The 15,036-nt window shown below is 34.0% G+C and overlaps 1 protein-coding gene across 1 annotated transcript; it reads left to right on the plus strand.

The window, feature by feature from the left end:
- Nucleotides 1-2,095: 2,095 nt before the first annotated feature.
- CCDA (cytochrome c biogenesis protein family) lies at nt 2,096-12,623 on the plus strand. The gene is made up of 12 exons (XM_086421796.1): nt 2,096-2,253; nt 2,606-2,740; nt 3,451-3,506; nt 4,004-4,134; nt 4,227-4,312; nt 4,414-4,445; nt 8,637-8,798; nt 9,302-9,374; nt 9,487-9,587; nt 10,265-10,357; nt 11,967-12,013; nt 12,343-12,623. The coding sequence occupies exons 1-12, from the start codon at nt 2,169-2,171 to the stop codon at nt 12,413-12,415; spliced, it is 1,074 nt and encodes a 357-aa protein (XP_086277922.1). The 5' UTR covers nt 2,096-2,168; the 3' UTR covers nt 12,416-12,623.
- Nucleotides 12,624-15,036: the final 2,413 nt, after the last annotated feature.

Consider the following 15,036-nt stretch of genomic DNA (forward strand, 5'->3'; position numbering starts at 1 on the left):
TTCTCTTGAGATACACATTTTATATTGAAGTGCAGCCATGTATCCTGAGGAGCGTAGATCTACGATACTCGAACTTGTCACGTTAGGGTATGCGATTGAGTTTGCCACATGGGGTAGTTAGATTATCATGATTCTTTTCTATTCCCTTCCTTTCTAAGAAAATCTTTCCAACTTTACTGTTTTTCTTCTTTTATCTCTTTTTCCAAGAATGCACTTCCAACTTTATTAATTTTCATTTACTATATCTTTTTCGTTGATACCTCTCCAACTTTATTATCATTCCTCTTTTACCCTCTTAACCTAAAAGAGGACTTCAGATCTGATCATGCAAACTTTATTAGCATTATAGCATATCACATGTAACATTGGTGAGTATCTTTGAATATCTCAACCCACATATAGTTAATTGTTGTTCTTTACTTGAGTACAAATTTATAACTAAGAACAAAAATACGATCATGGAAAAGAATCAAGGTAATTGTTGTAAATGTTCCAAGAAATTCTTGGTTGAAATGTATTTCAGATAATTTTACTAAACAAATGAAGTGATTGATTGTCAGTAGAAAACTTGCTCGATGACTTTTAAGTCTGTCCCAATTAGTCTTAAGTTTGCATTTAAGTCTCGTAGGACTAAAGAATGGAATCCTATCAAATGTTGCAAAATACTAGATCAATCTCTCATTAATGATATTATAGACACAAAATTGTAAAATGAATCTAGCATCCCATCAAAATTGAAGAGCAATCCTTAACTCCTTCATAAATTATATATTAAAAAAAAAAAGTCCTTAGAAGTCATAATAGTCTCAACATCCAAATTGAGCCAATTGATTGGGACGATCTTCCTAATGCTTGGGTTTGGATTTTTGTAGATAAAAAAACCCATGATCTGAGTAAGAGGAGTTAGCTCATAATCAAACCGCAAATCCACAAAATGGGTTAGCCCATTAATCAAATACTTTGGTAATGGACATTTAACTAAATAGATTGGTAGAGGCCATCAAGGATCTGTAAAGTCGTCGAATTTGAAATTGAACCAATTTAACCTTTAGACCAATTAGGCAGAGCCTATTAATTTAAGGCATAGTTGAAAAGTCAATTTATCTTAAACTTATTAATATCTCCTAAGTTTATTAATACCAAAGCCTAAGTCGTTGGAAGGAATCTTTGGATCATTTCTCTCAAGCATGTTTGGACTCTAATATCTAGAGAATAACAAGCTCACAAGAATTTCTCTAAAACAAAGCATCGTTCAGAGAAGATCAAACTTACAAATCCATCTCTATAATCAAAACATGATTCTCAATTGATCATGGGCAAAGTTTGAAGAGAAAAAAATTCATACAGTTTCAAAAGAAATGATTAAGCCTAAAAGTCTTTTTTTAGAAAAGTTAAAAATCATTTTCAATCAATTAAGCACAGAGGCATGAGACAAGAAAATCTACAAAGTTGATCAAGCCTAAAAACCTTTGTCCAAAAACTAATAAATTATTCTTTGTCTATCGAGTGCGAAATCCAAAGAAAAGAAAATTACAAATCATCATTTTCTTGTATTCAACTATTAATTAAAAGAAATCACTCCGTTGAGCGAGGGTATTGAGATTTGTATCACCATCTTCATCAACAAATCAATAAAATAATTTATCTTCTTATTTTGTACATCTCGAGGTAAATTACAAAATTTCTTGACGACAAAGTGAACAAATTTAAAAGACACCCATTGAATTTTCCTCTAATATTTAGCATTGTTACAATCATAGTTTCAAAACTCATCTGAGTTAATTCGGTATTAGGACTGAACGATAGAAATGCACAAGTCATTTTTTGATCAAGATTTAATACCTCACATTCAATTTTTTTGATTTTTTGAACGAGACGTCTTAAATGTATTGGAAAACTCATCCGAGATGACTTGGTATTGGGCCTGGATGAGACGAGACAAGAAACCGAGTTTTAAAACCATGGTTACAATTGAATAAGAACTAACCATTGAAGATGAGAGCATTCTTGGTATTTCATGTTGGTCTCTCAGCAAGACTTAAGTCAAACTTATGGGGAGGTATCTCTAATTTTCACCAAACCCAGAGGGTTACCTCAGAAATCAGAATTATCTCTAACAGTAACAGAGCAAGAAAATCTAGAGCGAGTTCAGTTGGTCAGGAACAAAGATGTATTCGGTTGTAAGCAGTTGGAGAGTTGCAGGTGCTCTCATTCCTTCTCAAGTCTCAAGCTATAAACATCACCCCATTAATGGTTACTCTCTCTCTCTCTCTCTGTTTCTCTCTGATTCTTTCCATATAATTATATTTCTATTCTGTAAACAAACGAAAGATCAGAAATTAGGGTTTCAAACCTGTAATCTGCACCTGAATTTCTGTTAATTGTGTTACAAAATAAGATATATAAATTGCTATAATTCATTTTAATTGGGATTTATAGATTGTTGATTATGTGTGTATCGATCCTTTAGTTGTATTTGTGTTCTTAAATTGTTGCACTATACACTTGTTTAAGTGACTGAAAATTCTTTTATTTATTTTTTATTTTTTTGAATTATTATATCTAAATCTAATACAAGTAGGATTGTTTAATTATACTTACAAAGGGAAATACAAAGTGCCCATCAAGATGCTCAAGAAATTGCCGGTTGCCAAGGTGTCGGGCGAAGATCACGTGACACTATTAGAGAATAATAGCAGTAACAGCTTTCAAATTATGGCTTTGGTAAATGCTCTTGCAGGTATTGAATTTCTTCCTACTCAATTTATCGAGTTATTGTTACTATTGTTCCAAATTTATATTATTTGTAGTGGTTCATGGTTAGAGGGAGAGGGTCACGACCATATATACTTTGCTATTCAATTGAAGAATGGCTAATCAAAAATTGAAATTATAAAGGGTAGAACTCATAATCTTGATAAATGCTAATTGATATCAAACAATACGAAAAAAAAGGAAAATAAGTGAAGTGTCACACAATAGTATGTATGTGGAGTGTTGAAATTTGACATGTGTAGTTCTTACTTGACAAACACTGGCGGAGAAATTCCTTTTTAAATACTCCCAAAATTTTGGGCAGTATCTTGATAGTCAAGTTGGTAAACTTTTTCTTTCTTAATGTCCCTCTACCCCCTTTTCAATTGGTGAGATCGGTTACTCAAGATTGAAGATTCAAATCATTGAGATCAATCCTTGTTCCAATCATCGAGATCAATTATTATAAATTTTCAGTCTTGATGTTTGAATATGAATTACCAAGATCAATGATTCAAATTATTGAGATCAACGATTTAAATAATCGATTTTGGTGGGTAGGAGGGGTGGAGATTGACCAACCTAGATTAAAAGTCTCTCTCTTTCATTTTCCTTCTAATTTTGCTGCGACGACTTGAATGTTGGGTTGACTAGGATATAGCTTTAACTATTATTTTTTATTTGCTGTTGTTTCAGTGGCAAATTTGGCTGTGGCAGATACATCGGAGGCCATATCCATGAATGATGTATTGGTGAGAAATGTTTGCTTCCATGCTTTGATTCAATTGCCCTTGTAATTATGCATATGCATCCTAGATTTCGATTTCCCCAAGTTTTAACACTTCTTGCGTCCACTTCTAGCTTTCATCTCCTATTATTTCTTTCTACTTATTGTGTTCTTAAGAAGTGGGTTTTGCAATTTTTATCTTAGATTTTTCAAAAAGAAACCATCTAGTAATCTTGAGTATAATGTCATTTATCTTGATTCAAAACTTAGTTTCTCATTTACTTTTGAAACTGTTCATTTTCATGAACAAATTCACTTGGTAGCTGGTAATGTGATTGTTTACAGATTTAGAGCGTGACTTATGTTTTTGTTTTCTCCTGGTGAAGACTCCCAACTAACAATTTTGTGCACTTCTTTTGACCAATCATGCTTATATTTGCTAGGTCATATTAACATTCCATCTTGCATCCAAGCTAAACTGTGTATAGTCTCAGGAACTAGATTTATTTTCCTTTGAGTCAGGAAAAAGCAGCATACGTGCCCCATTTGGCTGATATAAATCTTGGAGATTGGTTTGGAGGCATCTTGTATCTGACCGGGCAACAGGCTAATGAAGCAGTTCAGAGCCAGTTGTCAGCTCTCAGTTTCGCAAGGTTCACTGCTTTACTTTGGCTCTTGATTCAATTTAACGTCGAAAGATTTGGTATATTCCCTAATGATTCCTTGGTTCCCTTTTTCCCCCCAGTTTAGCAGTTATTTTTGGTGCAGGGCTTGTAACTAGTTTGTCTCCTTGTACGCTAAGTGTTCTACCACTGACTCTTGGTTACATTGGTAGGCTTTTTTTGATATTAGGCTTCTGGAAATTAGTTGTTATATTGTGCTCACAATCTCTCTCTCTTACTGACTTGTTGTTCTTGTTGGCAATCACCCAGGAGCGTTTGGCTCTGGGAAAAGCAAAGCTGAGGTAACAATTCTTTTTAAGCTCCTTTTCCCCCCTGAATTTCTCTCGTTTGGTGTCAGATTATTTCAATCATTGCCTAAATTTTGAACATTGAAATTAGCTGATAATTAGATGGGGCTACCCAGCCAATTTAACGAATCAAATCTTTTATGAAGAAAAACTGATGAAAATTTGAAGTAATCTAACGATGCCATTCTTTGATTACCATATAGGATTAGAAAACATGGTTGCAATTTTCATTAGTAGGGCTTTCTGTATAATTAACACAATCACACTTCTTGATGTTAGCCACACTCATCATCATCGAAGCTTTATCCCAAAGATTTAGTGTTAGACACACTGACCCTCACAAACCTGATACACCAACATGTTAGTAAACTTTATCACACTGTTGAAAGATATATCTTTTAGAAGACTTTAGTTCACAAACTACTTTGATATAGTTAGTCGTCATGTATCTAATACATAGGAATGACACACAACACGACAGATATTTCAATTGTTGATTAAAATTTAAACATTGAAATCAGCTGATAATTAGATAGGGCTACCCAGCCAATTTAACGAGTCAAATATTTTATGAATAAAGAGCAAGGACGGTTTCTTCACCACCAGATCTTTTTACCGCTCTTTGGAGAGCGAGGATACTTCTATGTTTCCAGGGGTTGCTTTTTGGGGGACCTAGAGTGCCCTCCAAAGTTGCCTTCTTTTCATGGACAACAACATTGAGGAGAATACAGACCATGGACTTGTTGATGCATAGAGAGTTTTGTGGGGCTAACTGTTGTTGTCACATCCCGAATTTCAAATCCAAGGACTCGACTCAATTTCTTGGTCCAATTCCAATATCCAAAATTCAGGTGTGATTGACATTACATTTAATTCAGTTTAATAACATTAACTAGATTGAAGTCAAATCAATATGTAAAAAAAAAAAAAATATTAATCGTTAACAGTTAACTAGTTTTGAGATGCCTGCGACTTTGAAAAATCATAAATCGGTGTAGGAAATTCAAATCGATATCCATAATATTAATTCTGAAACTTTAAGAAGCTTATTAATACTTCAAAAATATGTTCATGACTCATAAAAATACTAAACACTTCCAAAAATGATAAAATCTATTTTTTTTCTAACTTGCCGACATTTAATGAACTCAGAAAACTCTAATTTTTATGATTTTTAAAAAATTCATTATAGATCCAAATCAATAATCTCAGAGTCTATATTCAAAAGTAAAAAATTAAGGATTTGGAAATAATAAATAAATAATTTAATACGTAATACCTTCAACGAAAATGTATCAAAATATAAGTTTTAATTGAAAATTTCTGCATATTGTCATTCCTGATATGTGTTTAGTGTAAGAATCATATAAATTTTATTTTATCAAAATTTTTAATGAAATCAAAAGGACGTAAAAATTGATAGAAAACTCTACAACTTTCATGTCTTATACTTTTCCAAAATATTAATAAAAATAGGTGCGATTTTGATTGGAAATCAGCAATACAATATTTCAGTACAAAAAACAATCATAAATTTTCATCAATAATAAATACATTTAAAATATGAAGCTGTCGAGATAATTCCTAAAACAAATTCTTACATCTTCTTAGGCTTATGAGAAAGTTATAATAAAAATTTCAAGTAAAAATCCTATTTATGGAGATCATAAAATTTATAGAAATAAATAAGAGTCAAATGATTCGACCAAAACTTTATTTACTCATCAAATCATATTCTTCTAAAAAATACCGTCATTGCATATATCTTCACTTCAATTTAGAAAAAGAAGTTACATTTTAAAATTAATAAATAAAAATAATTAAAAGATGATAAATTCCTAAAATTTATTCTCCACTCCCATTACACTAATCTTCCAGGTAAACATATCCTGAAAATGTTAATTGCAAGGGTGAGTTTGATAAATCTAATACATTTCACACAAAATCAATTAATCTAAATATCTTTATTTACAAAACAATCAATGATGCCAATATGTGAATGCATGAAGTCTACACACCCAAACTGACTATCCCGAGTCAGTCAACCATTAAGTGTGGTCTGATTAATTACCCAACTTGGCCAACCATTAGGTTATCTCTATACACGAGATCTTCTTTACAAGATTTTATCACTTTTATTTTTCCTACTACAACTCTGTCTCGTCATTGTATGCAATGCATGATTATAATACCATGCATCACATCTTATGCATATGTATGATCATTTAAGAATTAAATCATAAATCTATATTAACATTCACAATCATAATTATTTATGTAAATTTATTTGATATAATTCATCTATGGAATATAAAAATATATATTAATCCTATAATCATATTTGTCATAGATCTAAAATTCAATTTCTACTAAAAGGGAAAGAAATTGCAATAAAGTACTTGGCTAATTTTTTTAATATGAATTGTAAAAGATCCAACAAAACTCTCCTTAATCCAAAATCCAAATCACAATTTTCCTCATAATTGGTTTTTTTTTACAATAAGAAACTTGGATCCACCTCTTCGTTTCCTACGTTGTTCGATTTGTCTTCTATAAAGCCCGAATCGATTCCCTTTTGAGTTTCATATCTTAGATCTTGATAAATCTTTGTAAAAAAAATAGGATTTCGATGATGAAATTAGATGATGGCTAATGATAAAGAAACTTAAGAAAGTGGAGAACTACAATGGAATTAGGTTTTAATGAGTATTTTCTATGAGATGTTCATGACCACGTGTTTCTCTCCCAGGAAAAAGGGGTTTTGAAATAGTAAAACCCTTGCTACTGGGATAACAACCCCTATCTTTTGTAATGAACTAAATAGGATTCTCAGGCCCTACAACTAAATACCCTACAATTCTATTTAATTACAACTTAATGCCATGCACACATTTAATTCAACCAAATTGACAAAACTACCCTTATTGGTATTTATTTAATAAATCTCACTAGATTTAATTAATTAAAATCATTTAATTATTAAAATTACTAATCTACCCTTTAAAATAATTATTTAATATTGGGATATTACAGTTGTACCTTGTGCATGAGGGATGCAAAATCGGCAGAGCACGTTTTACTACATTGTAAGTTAGTGGCGGAGGTTTGGTCGTTCTTTTTTTACCTTTTCAGTATCTTGGGTTGCCTCCCTGGTTCGGTGCGAAACCTATTTGAGTCTTGGCTCACTATAGGGAGCTCCTTTTCAGGGGTTAAGAGACTGTTGTGGAGTATTACTCACTTCGCGATTTGTTGGGGTCTTTGGTTGGAGCATAATAAGCTTATTTTCGAACTCTCTAGATCTTGTCAACTCTGTTCCGGGTCTTGTATTTCTGTGGTCTAAAGTCTTCAAGGAACTTAGACGTGTAAGGTTTCAAGATTTTGTAGCAAATTGGGAGGGTGTATGTTGTATTATGGGAGATTAGGCCCCTTGTATTTGGATGCGTTTGGTTGGTCAACTCGACCAACCGTGCAATCTTTTATTTAATGAGAATCTTTGCTTATCAAAAAGATATTTTATGAAGAAAAGACAATGAAAGTTTGAAGTAATCTAACACTGCTGTCCTTTGGTTACCAACTTACCATATAGGATTATAAAACATGGTTGTGTTTTTCATTAGCAGGGCTCTATGTAAAATGAACATGAGCACACTTCTTGGTGTCACACACATGCATCATCATTATCAAAGATTTATCCCCAACAATTTGGTGTCAGATACACTTTCCCCCCCCCCCCCCAAACTTGATACACCAACATGCATGTTAATTTTATCCTATATGTTGAAAGAATATTTTTCAGAATACTTTAGTTCACGGGCTAGTTTGTCATCATGTATCTGATACAAGGGTATGATACACAACACGACAGATTATGTCATTGTTATATTGGCTGTTTATCTTATATTCCTTGATAACTTGATATGCTGCACTCAACCATGAGTTTGCATGTTACAATTCTTACCCAGCAGAAAAGAGATCACGCCTGTAAATCAAATGGTTGATGTTCAATTCTTAGTCAAGTTGGTTTAGCTATTCTTTTTTGAAAGCAGTGCTCCCCGTAGTTGCCCATTTTCTCTATCTGTAGTTATATTTGCTATAGAATGTCCTTTTTTGTTTTTTGGTTTTTGGTTTTGTTTTTGTTTTCTTTTTTCCTTAAAACATGCTTTATGTGCTTCTTTTTCTGGCTAGGTTATTGGAAATTCGGTTGCTTTCTCATTGGGATTGGCAACAACATTAGCAATTCTAGGGATAGCTGCCTCATTTGCTGGAAAGGCTTATGGACAGATTGGGCAGGGACTACCTTTGGCAGCTTCTGGTTTAGCTGTTATTATGGGTCTGAATCTCTTGGAGGTAACTAATCATACTCTTGATTTGACAACAGGTTATGTTTTTCATTAACTAACCATGTTAAGTTGGTTTTGATTATTTCAAGAAATATTAAGTTGGTTTCTAGTGTCTTCCTGAACTTTTTGCAAATTATGTTTTCCTGCACTACAATTTATATTTACAACTGTGATTTTTTGTCCATCCTTCCCTGAAAGGTGCTCTTAATTTGAATTATGGAGAAGGTTTATGACCTGTTTTTGAACTTGATTAAAGCTCAAGCCCTAAAACATTAAATCTATTCAATATGGGATTCTCTTTATATTTTCATTAGATGATTATGCAAGTCCATCATATTCAGCTCCAACTTGCTCCAAATGAAAAAATGTTCCTCATACATTTCCAACATAAGTTTACCGACTTTTTCATTCTTGAATGAATTTGTTCTCTCTTCAATTTTTAAGCTGCATAAATTTATTCTAACCCTCCCATTATTCTCCATGGGCTAATGTTGGTCTCTACAATTGCAGATAATTGAACTACAACTCCCCTCATTTTTCAACAACTTCGATGCCCGTGCTGCTGCAGCAAACTTCCCTTCAAGTAATAGGCTTGATCCATGATCCCCATTTTCTAGCATATCGGGTAGCAGTTTCATCCCTGTATTGTTGACCGTCTGAAAGTGTCGTAACCTACATAAGTTTTGACTTTTCAGGTGTGCAAGCATATTTGGCTGGGCTTACATTCGCATTAGCTGCCTCACCTTGCAGTACACCTGTGCTGGCTACTCTGCTTGGATACGTGGCTTCGTCCAAGGTACTGTCAAATGTCTGTGATCTTGAGTTCCTTGTCATTTTTAAGTTTTGTTCTCTCTACATGCAAATAATGTTGGAATTGTAGGATTCAAGTGGATTGGACTTTGCATTGAGGAAGTTATCTAAATGGGACCCATAAAATGATGGGTCCTGGTGCTTCTGTCTTCATGTGTGCCATGTTCACAGAATATGTTGGTAGGGAAGGGTATTAAATGCACAGACCTCCTGACCTATACATTTCTTATGGCTACATGAATGCTAGCATCGGTCTGGGTTATGAAACACTAAGTAGGGTTTGTATGCTCAATAGTACATGTTTACACAAGAAACCATGGGATCACTGTTAAAAGTGTTCTATGGCAAACACTGTGCTTTAGACTTGAAGACCGAAACTTTGTTATCTTGGAAATAAAAAACTACTGCAAAATCGTATCGGCTGTTTGGATTTTGAACTTCACAATAACCAGATCTTAAAAAGTTAGTGTAATCAAGATATAATCATGAGATCAGCACAATAACTATTTTCCCGAATATCCATACGAGTTGATACTCCCTTACTCCTTGGATTTATTAACAATCAATGTATTTCATCCATATGTTGGTTTTTCGGTTTATCTACCAGTTTCTCTTGTGCACACCGTTATTTCCTTATGTTAAACTGTGTATTTTTCATAACAGGATCCAATTATAGGAGGCAGCTTACTCCTTACGTACACAACCGGCTACGTTGCTCCTCTTCTTCTTGCCGCTTCTTTTGCAGGCGCATTGCAGGTACAAATATTTTATCATAAGTTCAAACAAGGACACACTTGGGTTGGCGTTTATCATCTGATCTATTTCTTTTGGACACTTGTGAAAACTATGGCGAAGGTCCGAGATTGGATGGTTATAATCATTCAATGTAGTGAAGTCAATTGCATGCATCCTGTAAGAGAATATGATGTATCATATTATGATACATGAGATACATTGTATCATATCAATGTATCTCATCTCAAAAGGAAGGTAATGTTGAAGAATAATATATATAGCAATATCAATTAGGATATTCTACATTAGGAAGTTCTAATAAATTAGAATATTTATATTAGTCTAGTTTCCTTATCTCGGTTGATGTAATCCCTATAAATATCCTATCAGGGTTCATGTAATATTTATCCAAGAATTATCAATAAAATCAGTTTTCTTTACATGGTATCAGAGCTCAAGCTCTACTGAGCACATTGATCTTGGTGCGCTGTTTCTTTGGTGATGGTGGTGACGCCATCGTCATACGCAAATCCTTTTTTTTTCCTTCTTCACTACTATTTTTGTTTTTTTCAATAAAAATCCTACCTTTCTTTGTCTTTCTACAAACCTCCCTAGTCTAAAAACTCATGTTTCACAATCTCAATAACCATTTTATTTAAAATCTCTTCAATGAGACACTTTCTATTTAAGCCACACAATCCTAATTCATATGTTTTTGGGAGAGATCATGGTGGATCTGTTCTAGTGTGCCACATGCTCTGACAGACTCAAAATCAGTGGGATGTGACAGTGATGGACATCACAGACAGACGGTAAGTTCGATCGGCTGTTTGTGGCATTTCATCATCAATTTTTTTGTGAGATCAAGAGCAGTTATTCAATTAAACCAATTGCATACTCTTTCTTCAAAAGACCATGCAATTGCGGGTACATTGTATCGTATCAATGTATCATCTCAAAAGGAAGGTAGTGTTTGAGAATAATATATGTAGCAATATCAATTAGGATATTCTACATTAGGAAGTTCTAATAAAATTAGAATATTTATGTTAGTCTAGTTTCCTTATCTTGGTTGATGTAATCCTTTTAAATATCCTATCAGGGTTCATGTAATATTCATCCAAGAATTATCAATAAAATCAGTTTTCTTCACATGGTTATCAGAGTGCTAGGTTCACATAGGTCACGGGTTCGCATCTCCTCGAGGGAATTTTTCACCCCTATGGGTGAGGGGGAGAGTTGAGTGTTTTGTTATCCGCCTCCGCTCCCGAGTGTCGTCTGCTTACGTATCGTGTGCCCTAGTTCGACCTGTGACCCTCTTATATTCATAGTTGCGCCTTCCCCATCAGATCGATCTTTTGGGGTAAATGGTTTGTCCACACATCCAACATGTTTGCATAACCGTAGGGCTTGTTCCCATTCTTCTATCCTAGTACAAGTTTTTTTTTTAATTAAACCAAGACTTCTAATTAACCATCATTATCACTATGCATATGATTTGAACAAGTTTCTCACTTGTATAAGATTGTCACATTGAAGTCAAATGAATGATTACCTGAAAAACCCAGTTCAGATAGAGCTTTGGGATCTCACCACTTTCTGATATGTTTCCACCTTGTTATATGTGCAGAGTTTACTTTCATTTCGCAAGGTCTCAGCATGGATCAACCCGATGAGGTATATTTCCTTTAAATACTTGAATGAATGTAAGATGAACAATATACACACCTACATTTCTGTTTCACACTCACTGTGCCAGCAACTTCCCTTGACATGATCATGCCTTGGTGGCTCCAGTCACCTTCCATACATTCACTTGTGGTGCTGGAGCCAACTCCAATTACCTCCCAGCTGTATAACACAGCAACAAAGCCATTGTGTCCATCGCCTGACTGGAACATTCCTCTTTAAATCCTTAGAGTAAGTTTATTATTTGAGTGGCTGATACATGCTTGAATCCCCCTCCCCCCCCCCCACGCTTTTTTTTTTTTTTTTTTTTTGTGCAGTGGTGCGCTCTTACTGGGTGGAGGTGTATACAGTCTATTGGATAGGCTATTTCCAACCACAATGGCGATGTAGCCATTTCCAAGCAAAAATACTAATAATAATAACAATTATAGAAAGAAAAAAAAAAAGAGGAAAAGAAACACTATTTAATGTAAAACCCATTGTAATTTCCTTTTTTTCCTCTTTTTTTTTTTTTTGTATAAAACATATGTTGTGACTTAATCTCCAAGTTCATAATTCATATGTTATGGATTATAATATGTTGTGATGTTCTAACTTACACCACAAGCATTTTGGCAATTAAACTCACGATTTTTATGTCCTGTGATTGCTCGCCAAAGATCAAGTTAGTATAAATTTTAACATAATAATGGTTCTTTTAAGTAAATTGCATCCCTTTGTCTTTATTTGTGTTGTTTATATAATGTTTGAAAATCCTTGATTGTATTATCTTTTTCTCTATCTATATCCTATCTGGAGATGGTAGAACACTTGCTATCTTTAAAATTTCCGCAGAAGTTCCTTTGCCCATAGTAGTCACGTGTCAGCATTCATGTGTTACTTAGTTTCACCATTGCTTCGCCATTTTTTGTTATCTACTTTGAATGTACGTAAATGTAGTTGAGTTTGTTCTTTATCATGATAATCTTGTAAAACCTTGTGGACCATGGGATCGTGGGTTTTGGTTCTTTCGAGATATTAGCTGTTACTACAGTTTCGGGACTTGGGGCAATTTTTCATGTTCCATTGTTCCATTATTCTATTGTTGCAATACCTCCTGTAGATCATTTTAGTAGCTTTTATGGAACCAAAATATTAAATATTGCTAACATGTATATTCTTCGGCCCGCTGCTTTTGTGAAATCGAGGAACAAATGAAATCCCCATTCACTTCCCTTAGTTGAACAGGCAATGACAGTACGCACACACATGCCAACACGTGTTATACTGATATAAATGCCACGTAACCAGTATGATTTAAGAGACATATGTTGGTCTTAATGGCTGTGTGGATGATGGTAAGTAATTTTGTTTCAGAGACGACAATACTTGCAGGTTATCTTGATTCTTAACTGTCATCAAAGCCGAAATACCAAATGGACTTGACCCATTACTCCAAGTGCCACTAATGCATTACACATGTGCCCAACAATCTCTTACCGTCACCAAATTCAGGTTACTCTCACCCACTCTTTGGGTGGGATATATAAAGTCATCTTCAAATAATTGAAACACATATTGGTGAGTTGGGTAAGGTGTTGGTCAGCAGTTTCTGGACTATAGAAAGAATAGGACATACTAGACCAGCTTTCCTCTCCAGAAAATACCAGTGTTTTATATCAAAAGGCTACTTAAGGGTATAATGTGCCCAAATGATCATAATTAGTTCTCTATATTGTGATCCTAGGATTGTGTAAATCTAATCATTCAAATTTGATTTTCTTTGAAATTAAGTTGAAAGATTATTTCCACATCAGCATGTATTCATTATCGTGTATGAAGTCTTTCCAACTTTGCCTTTGGACATAAAATAAAATTCTCGACAATTCAATCAGGTTGGTAATTAAAGTCAACGTGTTTTATAGGCTTTTGAGTACTTATCGGTAACATCGTGAAACAATCCTATGTGGGGAGCAAATCTTAAATGCTTTAACAATGTCTTAAAAGAGACAGAAAGACCAAAAAGATCGTAGATGGAGATGGTGAAAGTACATCTAAACTCTTTCTAACCATTAGGGGAGGTTAGCTGAGATGGTAAGGGTGACTGGATTTGCTCCCCCGGTCACACCTTCAAATATCTATATGCCCCCTTCCACATAAAAGTGGTTATATTTAACTGTTGAGCACGTGCTAACGATATTTAACTGTTGAACACGAGCAAGGGTGGTTGGTATGTGCAGCCCGCGAAAGCCACAAAAAAAAATAAAAAAAACATATAAACTCTTCCAAAATTAAAGACATGGCAATAATGAAGTCCTTCGAATAAGGCTTTCTTGTTGTTGTCGTAGTCTTATCATTTGTTACCTTACATGAAACTGCATGGTTTCTACCTCAGCCTTACCCTTACATGTCAATTTCATATATTGTTGTACTCCCAAGAGAGAGCAGGGTAGCTTTGTACCAATAATCGAATAGTAAGAAACAATTGCTTTCTTGACCTTCAAACTCTTAAGTAAGTTGCATTAATTGCATGTTAATAATAGATTACAGTATGTTTACTAAAATTACTTAAGAGAAACAATTTGATGAAAAATAAATGTCAATATTAGATAATTATCATCTGTTACCAGTCAGTTATATAGAATTATATATCATGTTGGTTGCCACTTCCAAGTTCCATGGTAGTAGCAGTATGTATATATTACTTTAATTTATTTTCATTAAAAACAACATCAACAACATTATCATGTTCTTCTATTCGTTAGCGTGTTCAGATCACTATTTGCCCCGGTAGTAAGGGCGACTAGTTGAAGCTCAAAAGTACAGGAATCCCAATCGCAATCGAAATGTAAGATGGCATGTTGCCCTTAATTTTGTTTTTCGATCGACCATTTCTTCTCTTTTCCTCCTCTTCGAGTGTCGTTGGTCTCCAATGTCGGTCGATGCCAATGGATTAGCTAGTGAAAGAGTTATTTTAGTGATTTTTTTGTCCATCATATATGATTGAGTTGCAAACACAATCACTTCTGGAT

This window comes from Akebia trifoliata, chromosome 13, assembly GCF_017979445.1.
Source record: "Akebia trifoliata isolate Shusen 1 chromosome 13, ASM1797944v1, whole genome shotgun sequence".
Taxonomy (NCBI): Eukaryota; Viridiplantae; Streptophyta; class Magnoliopsida; order Ranunculales; family Lardizabalaceae; genus Akebia; species Akebia trifoliata.

Coding starts and splice junctions, on each gene's coding strand:
- CCDA (XM_086421796.1), top strand. CDS start 2,169: ATGTATTCGGTTGTAAGCAGTTGGAGAGTTGCAGGTGCTCTCATTCCT. Junction 3,507..4,003: donor TATCCATGAATGATGTATTG/GTGAGAAATGTT, acceptor CCTTTGAGTCAG/GAAAAAGCAGCATACGTGCC. Junction 9,375..9,486: donor TGCAGCAAACTTCCCTTCAA/GTAATAGGCTTG, acceptor TTGACTTTTCAG/GTGTGCAAGCATATTTGGCT.